General features: G+C 40.3%; 1 protein-coding gene across 1 annotated transcript; it reads left to right on the top strand.

Annotated features, from left to right (window-relative positions):
• Nucleotides 1-2,035: 2,035 nt before the first annotated feature.
• On the top strand, nucleotides 2,036-2,467 carry LOC130805696 (uncharacterized mitochondrial protein AtMg00300-like). The gene has a single exon (XM_057670478.1). The coding sequence runs from the start codon at nucleotides 2,036-2,038 to the stop codon at nucleotides 2,465-2,467; it is 432 nt and encodes a 143-aa protein (XP_057526461.1).
• Nucleotides 2,468-11,630: the final 9,163 nt, after the last annotated feature.

The raw sequence follows: 11,630 nt of genomic DNA, 5'->3' as shown, positions 1-11,630 counted from the left end.
GATAGGCCGCATCGCGCGAGACTTATCGCACCTCGTGATCAGGGCAACAACGATAAGTAATAGCTACAACACAAAGCAGCCCAACGACAATGCCTGGTCGCACCTTACAAGCCAGATCACTATCACCTCTCTCTTTAAGTAATGCAGTTCACACCTCGCAACAACCTTCTTTTTCGTTACATAACTAGTGTAGAATGAGTTATTGAAGAGAATCTTCTGAATAATCTTTAAAAACCCAATCTTATATACTTTTATTAAAGGCTTTATTGTTGTAAATGGTGACTCAAAGTAGATAGCACCATTGAAGAAGATGAGTGATGGTCGAAGAAGACCTCCGCGGGGCGCGGAGTTGCCTCTGCCTCAGGTCCGCGGGGCGCGGAGCTGCTTCTGTTTCCACTTTGTCGCTCACGTATTTTTACACGGGTCGCGTAGTTGCGGTTTCTTTTCACAGGAAATGTCTTTTGGGACGGTTACCTTTATTTGTGGTCAGTTATTTGTGGTTACTTAGAACCTAAAACTGTCTTTTCAAGTTGGTTTTATTATAAATACACCCTCTTGTTAGCACTAGGGATTTATGATTCACAAATTGAGAGAGATCACAAGAGAGCCATTGTAATTTGTGAGCGTGATAGTAATTCATCTTGTATTCTTTGAGATCATAGTGAAATTATTTGTTCTCGGTGCCGGTGGACGTAGCTATCACATTGATAGTGAACTACGTTAAATTTCTTGTGTCATTTTCTTATTGTTTGCATTGAATTTCTTGTTGTTTCATTGTTGTTCATCGACCTTACTTTCGCTGTCGCACAACAATTGGCATCAAGAGCTCAGGTTTTAAGTCCTTGGAGAGTTTTTGAGTGAAACAATGGCTGGAGATTCTACAATAAAAATTGAGAAATTTACCAGGAAAAATAGATTCGGGCTATGGCAAATAAAGATGAAGGCTCTGCTGAAACAGCAGCAAATCTGGCGTCCGTTGGCTTCAAGTAGTACTGCTGCGGGATTGGATGATGGATTAACTGACAGGCAATTAGCAGTAATGGAGGAAAAGACTCATTTTACCATTTTGCTAAGTTTGGATGATCATATCATCACGGAGGTCGCTGATCAGGCTACAGAGGCGGAACTTTGGATGATGTTGGAGTCATTGTAATGACTAAGTCGCTGACCAACAAATTATTACTGAAGCAACGGTTGCTTAGCCTTCGAATACAGTCAGGTACTCCCTTACGGGAACATCTTGAAAAACTTAACTCTATTTTACTGGAGTTGCATAACTTAGATGTTAAAATAGATGATGAGGATGCTGCGTTGATTTTACTTGTGTCTCTACCATCTAGCTATGAGAATTTTGTGGAGTCTTTTGTTGTTGGTAAAGACTCCCTGACCCTAGAAGAAGTGAAGGCAGCACTTCATACTAGGGAACTTCGTCAGAAAGCTATAGGTGATAACAGGGAGAGCGGCAATGGGTTGTTTGTTAAGTTCGGAAGTCTAGAAAGAAGAAGGGGGCTAACAAGGGCAACAATACTGGGTCGGGTGCTGGAAACGGCAATGAGGGATCTGGTAAGACTCAGGGAAGACCTGTTATTACTGTAAAGAGCCGGGTCACTTTAGGGCTAATTGCCCGGTGAGGAAGGGCAAGTCCCAAGCTGCTGTAGTTGAGGGAAAACCGAAGGAGAACTATAATTCGAAGGAAGATTTCACATTAGTGAGTTCTGCTAAATCTGGGGATCTTTCTGATGATTGGGTTCTAGATTCGGGATGTTCGTTCCACATGAGTCTGCGTTGAGATTGGTTTGACACGTATGAGTCTTGCAATGGGGGTAATGTTTATTGTAGGTAACAATGCACCATGTAAGGTTACGGGTATTGGATCCATAAGATTGAGGACTAGTGATGGGCGAAAGTAGACATTGACCAGGGTGCGGCATGTCCCTGCTTTGGGGAAAAATCTAATTTCATTGGGTACCTTGGATGATTTGGGGTACAATGGAGCGTTTTCAGATAGGGAGCTGTCCATTTATCAGGTTCGGAGATGGTACTTAAGGGTATCAAGAGGAACACCCTCTATGTTTTTGAGGGTGTCACACTGTCTAGTTCTGCAGTTTGCGCATCAGTATCTCACCAGGAGATGACCAATATTTGGCACATGAGGCTTGGTCATATGGGGAAGAAGGGGATGCATCTTTTGTCTAAGAGGGGTCTACTATCCGAGATCAAGGTTGCCAACTTTGAATTTTGTGAGCATTGTGTGTTTGGGAAGAAACACAGGTCAAAGTTCAGCAAGGGTGCTCACATTACTGATGAAGTGCTCGATTATATCCATTCAGATTGCTGGGGTCCATCTAGGGTTGAAGGTTTGGGAGGTTTCCGATATTTTGTGTCATTTGTAGATGACAACTCTCGATACACATGGCTTAGGTTGCTTAAGTCAAAGGATGAGGCCTTCAAAACTTTTAAGCAATAGAAAGCTTTGGTGGAGAATCGACAAGGTAGGAAGATCAAGAAGCTACGAACAGACAATGGGCTAGAGTTTTGCAAAGAGGAGTTTAATCAGTTCTGTGCAGATGAGGGTATTGGTCGGCATCATACCGCCAGGATCACACCACAACAGAATGGTGTTGCAGAACGGGTTAATTAGACACTGCATGAGAGAGTTCGATGCAAGCTCTCTAATGCAGAGCTTGGGAGGAGGTACTGGAGTGAAGCTGTGATGACAGCTTATTATATCATCAATAGGGGTCCTCATTATCCCGTTTGAGATCTGGAATGGTAAGTTGCTTAGTTTCTTTAATTTGAATATTTTTGGCTGTGTTGCTTATTATCATGTTAGTGAGGGTAAGCTGGATCCACGAGCCTAGACGGGGTGTTTTGTTGGGTACGGTAATGGTGTGAAGGGGTTTAGGATCTATTAACCTTCGGAGCGTCGGATCATTCTTAGTAGGGATGTCACTTTTGATGAGAGCATTATGTATTCCAAGAAGAGCTCGGAGTCTTCTGATTTGGGAAAGGAAGGGGAGACCTTGCTACAGACAGATAGGGTACTTGAGGTACATCAGTCATCCATTGCTGATTTACCTCGAGTGCAATTTATTGATGATGATGTTGAGGTTCCAGTGCCGAGTACTCCTGAACCTGAGCTTGTTCCATCTCCTCCTAACTTTGCGGAGGAGGTGGAGCAGTCTAATCAGGGGTCATCTAGTCAATCTGACACCATTCTTGAGAGACATAGACGAGTTATCAAGAAGCCTGTTAGGTTGATTGAAGAGATGGAAGGAAGGAATTGCTTTGTTGAGAATTTGACAGGTTATGCATAGAGTGTAGCTGATGATGTAGAGTCATATGAACCTGCCACGTATAAACAAGCAATTAGTTGTAGTGAGTCTGCGCAATGGCTTGCTGCAATGGGTGAAGATATGCAGTCTCTTTACAAGAACAAAGTGTGGGAACTTGTGAAAGTACTAGAGGGGAGAAAGCTTGTAGGGTGTAAGTGGATCTTTAAGAAGAAAGAAGGGTCATCTGAATCTGAGAAAGTTCGTTTTAAGGCTAGGCTAGCTGTAAAGGGGTTCAGTCAGGTAGAAGGGGTTGACTTTGTGGAGATATTCTCACCGGTGGCTCGATATGCTTCTATTCGTGTGCTATTGTCAATTGTAGCACATTATGACCTTGAGCTGGAGCAGCTGGATGTTAAGACTGCTTTCCTCCATGGTGATTTGGAGGAGGAGATTTTGATGAAGCAGCCCGAAGGATTCGAGATTCCAGGGAAAGAGCACTATGCATGCAGGTTGCTAAAGTCATTGTATGGACTTAAGCAATCCCCTCGGCAGTGGTACAAGAGGTTTGAATCTTTTATGGTTTCACATGGTTTTGATAGGAACTCGTATGATTGCTGTGTGTATCATTAGTAAGTTGGATGACGATTCCATGATTTATTTGTTGTTATATGTTGATGACATGCTTGTTGCCACAAAGAATAAATAGAATATTGCTAGACTTAAAGAGTTGCTTAACTCGGAGTTTGACATGAAAGATTTGGGTCCAGCTAAGAAGATTTTGGGTATGGAGAGATCTATAGGGATCGGGCTAGAGGTAAGCTTTTCTTGACGCAGAAAAGTTACATCGAAAGGACTTTGTCTCGTTTTGGGATGGAGAAATCGAAGCCTTATGTACACCAACATCTATCAGCTGCAAATTGTTTTTGTCTATGTCACCTCAAACTGAGGAGGAGTTGGCGTATATGTCTAGGGTCCCTTATGCCAACGCTGTTGGCTGTTTAATGTATGCTATGGTCTGTACTAAGCGGATATTGCGCACGCTGTCAGTGTTGTGAGTAGGTTCATGGCTCGACCTGGGAGAGAGCATTGGCAGGGGGTGAAAAGGATTTTCCCTATTTGAGAGGGACAACTGATATTGGTCTTGTGTATGGGAATGGTAAGGAGTGTTTGATAACTGAATATAATGATTCTGATTATGCAGCAGATGTGGATACCAGGAGGTCGGTGACCGGGTATGTGTTTACTTTGGGTGGTTCTGTGGTTAGTTGGAAGACTACATTGCAGTCTTCGGTTACGTTGTCCACTACTGAAGCTGAGTATATGGCTTTAACTTCTGCAGCTAAGGAGTCTATATGGCTCAAAGGCCTTGTAGGTGAACTAGGTATCGCACAGGATTTTGCTACGGTATATTGTGATAGTCTAAGTGCTATTTGCTTAGCTAAAGACCAAGTACACCATGATCGGACCAAGCACATTGATGTCAGGTATCATTTCTTGTGTAGTGACAAGAGGGTAAAGATAAAGAAGATCGGGACCGCTGACAACCCAGCTGATTTCTTTACTAAGTCTGTTCCATTTAGTAAGTTTAAACATTGCTTAGACTTGTTAAATATCGATTACTATGTGATGTAGTAGGCCCTCAGGGGCGGTGTTGGGGAGCTCCTGTTGTAGGCATGTTGGCCTTAAGGTGGAGCTTGCCCGGAGCTTGTGATGCAAGTGGAGCATTATGAGTTGCTATACTTGGTGACAAGTAGGTGATAGGTCTTGGTTGGAGACTTGTCGGGAAGAACCTTGGTTGAAGACTTATCGAGATGTACGGCTTATGCATGAGCTTTACATTAGGTTTTGGCTTGAGATATGTTCACTGTGTGTTGATGAGATCGTTTGCTGAATACGAGTTTTCGTCAAGGTGGAGATTGTTGTAAATGGTGACTCAAACTAGATAGCACCATTGAAGAAGATGAGGGAGGGTCAAAGAAAACCTCCGCGGGGCGCGGAGTAGCCTCTGCCTCAGGTCCGCAGGGCGCGTAATACTCCGCGGGGCGCGAAGCTACTTCTGTTTCCACTTCGCGGCTCGCGTACTTTTACACGGGTCGCGTAGTTGCAGCTTCTTTTCACGGGAAATGTCTTTTTGGACGGTTACCTTTATTTGTGGTCAGTTATTTGTGGTTATTTAGACCCTAAAACTGTCTTTCAAGTTGGTTTTATTATAAATACACCCTCTTGTTAGCACTAGGGATTTATGATTCACAAATTGAGAGAGTTCACAAAAGAGCCATTGTAATTTGTGAGCGTGATTGTAATTCATCTTGTATTCTTTGCGATCATAGTGAAATTATTTGTTCTCGGTGCCGGTGGACGTAGCTATCACATTGATAGTGAACCACGTTAAATTTCTTGTGTCATTTTCTTATTGTTTGCATTGAATTTCTTGTTGTTTCATTGTTGTTCATCGACCTTGCTTCCGTTGTCGCATAACACTTATCAATTGAGATTTTGGCTTAACTATATATTCTTGAGTATGATTGGTGATTAACTTTTGATACCATGATCATCTAAAAATAAATTGCTAAATTCAAGTTTAAAATTCGATTGTTTTAATGTTTAAATGTATTATAGCAATTCAGAATTTGGTTTGATTTGTTGATTCATTGATAATTAAATTTAAGAGTAATCCATCATTTTATTGAATGTTTAAATTGTCTTAACAAAATTATTTTTATTATTGTCCCTTGTTAATGCTCCGATCAATGATGAACAAGATACAAGTTCTACCTTTATAACCTAAAATAGAATGTTTGCTAATAAATCAACATCAAACTAACTAAATAGGAGTATTACAATTCAATTCTAATGAGTCCCTACACAAAATCCTAAATTTGCAAATTTATTGACACTTAACACTAATCAATATGCCTTAAAACGTCATAACTCATATAATAGTTTCATCAACAATCAAATGGATATCACCCAAATATACCAAAACACATTGAAAATTTGAAATACACACTCACATTTTTCTCCTAAAAAATACCATCAACAACTTGAAAATATGTACTTGCAATTTAATTAATTACAAGCACTAACTCATCAATTATGCATTCTCTATCAACATTCAACAACAAAATACGAATGATTTAACAAATACAAGTAAAGACACACCATTCCGAAAATTTCCCATCAAGATAACACAATCAAACATAACTGATACGTAAAATAAACATACGCTATAAAAAAGTCAACAAAACCATCCAATTTTTAATACTTCGAAAAAATTCATAACCTTTAATTACCCTGAATTGATTATCGATTCACCATCTTCACTTGTAATCGATTCACCATCATCATTCATCTGTTATGGGTCCAACCCATTTACCCAATACTTGTATTGCTTTGGGTAATATTTTCCTTTTTTTTGGTTTTATTAATAGACCTATTTATGTGGCTTCTAAGAGAAGCTTAAGGGTCATTTTTTTTACTTGGCTTGATGTAATCAAAAAAGAAAAACAGAAAAACACACAAAAAAGAAAGGAGGAGAAAAAGAGAGAAGATGGTGCTCGTAGCTTTGAGGGCAGCCATCAGAAAACTGTCGTTTGCCGGAAATTGCACCGTTTGATCGTCCCCAAATTTTGACAGCTTGTTCCTAACATCAAGGGCTTCATTTTTGACGGTGGAGATCGCATTTTGAGCTTTGTTTTGGTCTGAATTGTCTTTGAACAGAATGTTGTATTTTTGGTGCTTTCACTCCTTTTGCTCTCTAATTCATCTCATATTGTTCTTGGTTGTTGTTGGTGGGTGTGTGAATCTTTGTGTACTGTTTTGAGGTTCTTTCTCCCTCAATTTATCAATAAGAGAAGATAGGGTGGACTCCTCAAGAGGTCCTGTGGTTTTTATCCTTCACATCGAAGGGGTTTTCCACGTATAACTTGTGTGTGTGTTGATTTTTATTTGTTGTCTTGTTTGTGTGACTTTGTGGGTGTCAATAGTGACCCCATTCGATCCTTACAACTTGGTATCAGAGCCGGATTATATTTTGTCACATTATGGAGTCGAGTAGTAGTAGTTCGATGGTTAAATTGACATCAACAAATTATTCTATTTGGAGACCTATGATGGAAGACATGTTGTTTTGCAAGGACTTGTATGACCCACTTGAAACTGTCACCAATTTGGATGGTAGTGTTATCAAACCATCTAAACCAGATAAAATGGATGAAAAAGATTGGGTAAAGTTGAAAAGAAAGACTTTAGGGACGATTAGACAATGGGTTGACATTAGCATATTCAATCATGTGTCACAAGAGTCCGACCCATATGATTTGTGGAAGAAGTTGGAAGGTTTGTATGAGCGGAAGACTGCTCATAATAAAGCTTCGTTGATCAAAAGACTTATTAATTTGAAACTGAAAGGTGGAAAGTTTATTTCTGAGCATCTTAGTGACTTTCAAGATATTATTAACAAGTTGACTACTATGAAGGTTGTTCTTGATGATGAGTTGCAGGTATTGTTCTTGTTGAGTTCTTTGCCAGATAGTTGGGAGACCTTGGTTGTGACTATTAGTAACTCTGCTCCCGATGGAAGTTATCTTTGGATGTGTTATCTTTGGATGTGATCAAAGATAGCATGCTCAATGAAGAAATTAGAAGAAAGGAGATGGGAGTTGACAATTTACATGCTCTTGTTGTTGAGAATAGAGGAAAAGGCAACAGTAGGGGTCCCAAAGGCCGTGGTAACTCAAAGGAAAGATCCAAGTCCAATGATGGAAGGATTACTTGCCACTACTGCAAGAAGCCTGGTCATATCAAGAAGTATTGTTTTCGTCTGAAGAAAGAACAGAGAAAAAAAATGATTCACAAAAAGAGGGGGATGATAAGAATACTGCAGCAACAGCTTCTAAAAGTGATGATGAGGTCACTTTGATTTGTGCAACTAGTGAGTGTCATCATGTTGATAGTTCAGACACTGAGTGGCTTGTAGATACAGGGGCTTCATACCATTGTGTTCCCAAGAGAGAGTACTTCATGAACTACAAAGCTGGTGACTTTGGTAGTGTGAAGATGGGAAATCAGAGCTCAGCAAGCATTCTTGGGTAAGGTGATATTCGTGTGAAGACAAGTGTTGGGTGCATGCTTACATTAAAGAATGTGCGCCATATTCCTGATCTATGCCTTAATCTTTTGTCTGCAAATGTCCTTGATCAAGAAGGCTTCCGACATATTTTTGGTGATGGTAAGTGGAAGTTGTCTAAGGGTTCGATGACAGTTGCTCGAGGCGAGTTGTGTTGCTCTTTTTATAAGACATACTTGAGTGTATGTTCTGGTGAGTTGAATGTAGTTGAAGAAAAGAACTCTCCGAATCTGTGGCATCGAAGATTGGTACACATGAGTAATAAGGGCTTGAAACTTTTAGCAGGTAAAACGTTGATTCCTGTTGATAAAACTATTTCTTTTGACCCTTATGATCATTGTTTGGCAGGAAAGCAGCGTAGAGCTTCCTTTTCTCGGAAGTCTACTAGAAAGCAAGTCAAGTTGGAGTTAGTACACTCCGATGTTTGTGGTCCCATTGAAGTTGAATCTCTTGGCGGCAATAGATATTTTTTCACTTTCATTGATGATGCTACTCGAAGAACTTGGGTGTACATGTTGAAGACAAAAAGCCAAGTGTTCGAGGTCTTTCAGAAATTTCATGCCATGGTAAAAAGGGAGATAGAAAGAAAGCTGAAGTGTCTTCGAATTAACAATGGTGGTGAGTATACTTCAAAAGAGTTCAAGTATTATTGCTCACTGCATGGCATTGGACATGAAAAGACAGTGCCCGGTACACCTCAACACAATGGAGTTGCAGAAAGGATGAACAGAACCATTATGGAGAAAGTGAGATGTATGCTTAGAATGTATGATCTTCCTAAGACATTCTGGGCTGAAGCAGTTCAGTGTGCCGTGTATTTGATCAACCGTTCTCCATCAATTCCTCTTGATCTTGACATTCCTATGAGAGCATGGAAAGGGTGTGCTCCTTCATATTCACACCTGAGAGTCTTTGGATGCAAGGCATTCATGCATGTACCGTTCTCCAAGACTAACCCATGTGTTTTTGTTGGCTATGGTGATGAAGAGTATGGTTCAGACTATATGATCCTGAAAAGAAGAAGGTTGTGAGAAGCAGAGATGTAGTATTCTTTGAGCGCGAGAAGGGTGCAGATCTTCTGAGTACAAGGTATACTTCTACTTCAGAGTTGTATTTTGATACTACTAATGATGTTTCTTCTCCTACACCTCCTGTTAACCAGCCAGCTGATGAGAATATTGAGGAGATTCATGATGATGTTGGTGAGGTACAACCTGATGGTGATGTACCAGTTCATGATGAGGATGATGGTGTTGATCTTGAGGAGCATTCATCATATGAGGAAGAAGTACATGATGTAGAGGTTCATGAGCAGGGAGAGCATCTTACCCCTCAAGTTGAGGATACACAAGTTCGAAGGTCAACCAGAGAGCATAAGCCTTAAACTAGGTATCCAAGCTCAGAGTTCATTCTACTCAAAGAAGATGGAGAGCCAGAAAACTATCAAGACGTGTTGTCTCTTGAAGAGAAAGATCTGTGGCTCGATGCAATAAAGGAAGAAATGGAATCTTTACAGAAGAATGAAACTTATGAGCTAGTGGAGCCTCCCAAGGGCTAGAAAGTCTTGAAAAACAGATGGGTTTTCAAGAACAAGAAAGATGGTGAGAAGATAGTGAAGCGCAAAGCTAGATTGGTGGTCAAGGGAAGCAATCAGAAAAAGGGCATTGATTTTGATGAGATCTTCTCTCCTGTTGTCAAAATGACTTCTATTAGAACTGTTCTGGGATTAGCTGCAAGTCTTGATCTTGAGTTGGAGCAGCTTGATGTTAAAACTACCTTTTTACATGGTGACTTGCATGAAGAAATCTACATGGAGCAACCTGAAGGATTTGAAGAGAAAGGGAAAGAAAAGTTTGTTTGCAAACTGAAGAAGAGTCTTTATGGGCTTAAACAGGCACCAAGGCAATGGTACAAGAAATTTGATTCGTTTATGACAAGCAATGGTTATAAACGAACTATGGCAGATTCTTGTGTGTTTTTCAGAAAATTCCCTGGAGGTAACTTCATCATCCTTCTTTTATAAGTAGATGATATGCTGATAGTTGGACAAGATGCTAGCATGATTCAAAATTTGAAGAAAGACTTGTCCAAGTCATTTGACATGAAAGACTTGGGTCCTGCAAAGCAAATCTTAGGCATGGAGATTGCTCGTGATAGGAAGGTTGGAAAGTTGTGGCTTTCACAAGAGAAGTATATTAAAAGCGTGCTTGAAAGGTTCAATATGAAGCATGCCAAGCCTGTTAGTACACCACTTGCAACACATTTCAAACTAAGCAAGAAAGTTTGTCCTACAACAGAGAAGGAGAAAGAAAGTATGTCATCTATTCCTTACTCTTCTGCTGTTGGTTCTTTGATATATGCTATGGTGTGTACTAGGCCAGATATTGCACATTCTGTTGGTTTAGTGAGCAGATACTTATCCAATCCGGGTAAGGCTCATTGGGAAGCAGTGAAGTGGATCTTTAGATACTTGCGAGGCACTTTCAAGTTGAGTTTGTGTTATGAAAGTGGCAAACCTTTACTTGAAAGATATACAGATGCTGACATGACAGGTGATCTTGATAACAGAAAGTCTACCTCAGGTCATGTGTTTACATTTTCAGGGGGAGCCATCTCATGGCAATCCAAGCTACAAAAATGTGTAGCATTGTCAACAACTGAGGCAGAGTACATTGCAGCTGTGGAAGCAGGCAAAGAGATGCTATAGCTTAAAAGGTTTCTTCGAGAGTTGGGTTTGAAGCAAGGTGAGTATGTAGTACTTTGTGATAGTCAAAGTGCTATGGATTTGAGCAAGAATGCTATGTACCATGCTCGGACCAAGCATATTCATGTTAGATATCATTGGTTACGAGATGTGATTGAAGAAAGGCATCTGAAGCTGAAGAAAGTCCACACTGATAAGAATGGTGCAGATATGCTTACAAAAGTGGTTCTCGGGAGCAAGCTTGATGTTTGTAGCAAGCTTGTGGGAATGAGCTTCAAGTGATTATTGAAGCATGTTGGTCTTCCCCGTGTTGGGCTGGAGGGGGAGATTGTTATGGGTCCAGCCCATTTATCCAATACTTGTATTGCTTTGGGTAATATTTTTCTTTTTTTTAGTTTTTATTAATGGACCTATTTATGTGGCTTCTAAGAGAAGCTTAAGGGTCATTTTTTTTACTTGGCTTGATGTAATCAAAAAAGAAAAACAAAAAAACACACAAAAAAGAAAAGAGGAGAAAAAGAGA

The sequence above is a fragment of the Amaranthus tricolor genome, chromosome 2 (genome assembly GCF_026212465.1).
Source record: "Amaranthus tricolor cultivar Red isolate AtriRed21 chromosome 2, ASM2621246v1, whole genome shotgun sequence".
Lineage (NCBI taxonomy): Eukaryota > Viridiplantae > Streptophyta > Magnoliopsida > Caryophyllales > Amaranthaceae > Amaranthus > Amaranthus tricolor.
Note: the sequence above shows the minus strand (reverse complement) of the source record. Positions and strands in the feature narration are given on the sequence as shown.

Excerpts from the sequence above, each read along its gene's own strand:
- LOC130805696 (XM_057670478.1), top strand. The coding sequence starts at position 2,036 with ATGGTACTTAAGGGTATCAAGAGGAACACCCTCTATGTTTTTGAGGGT.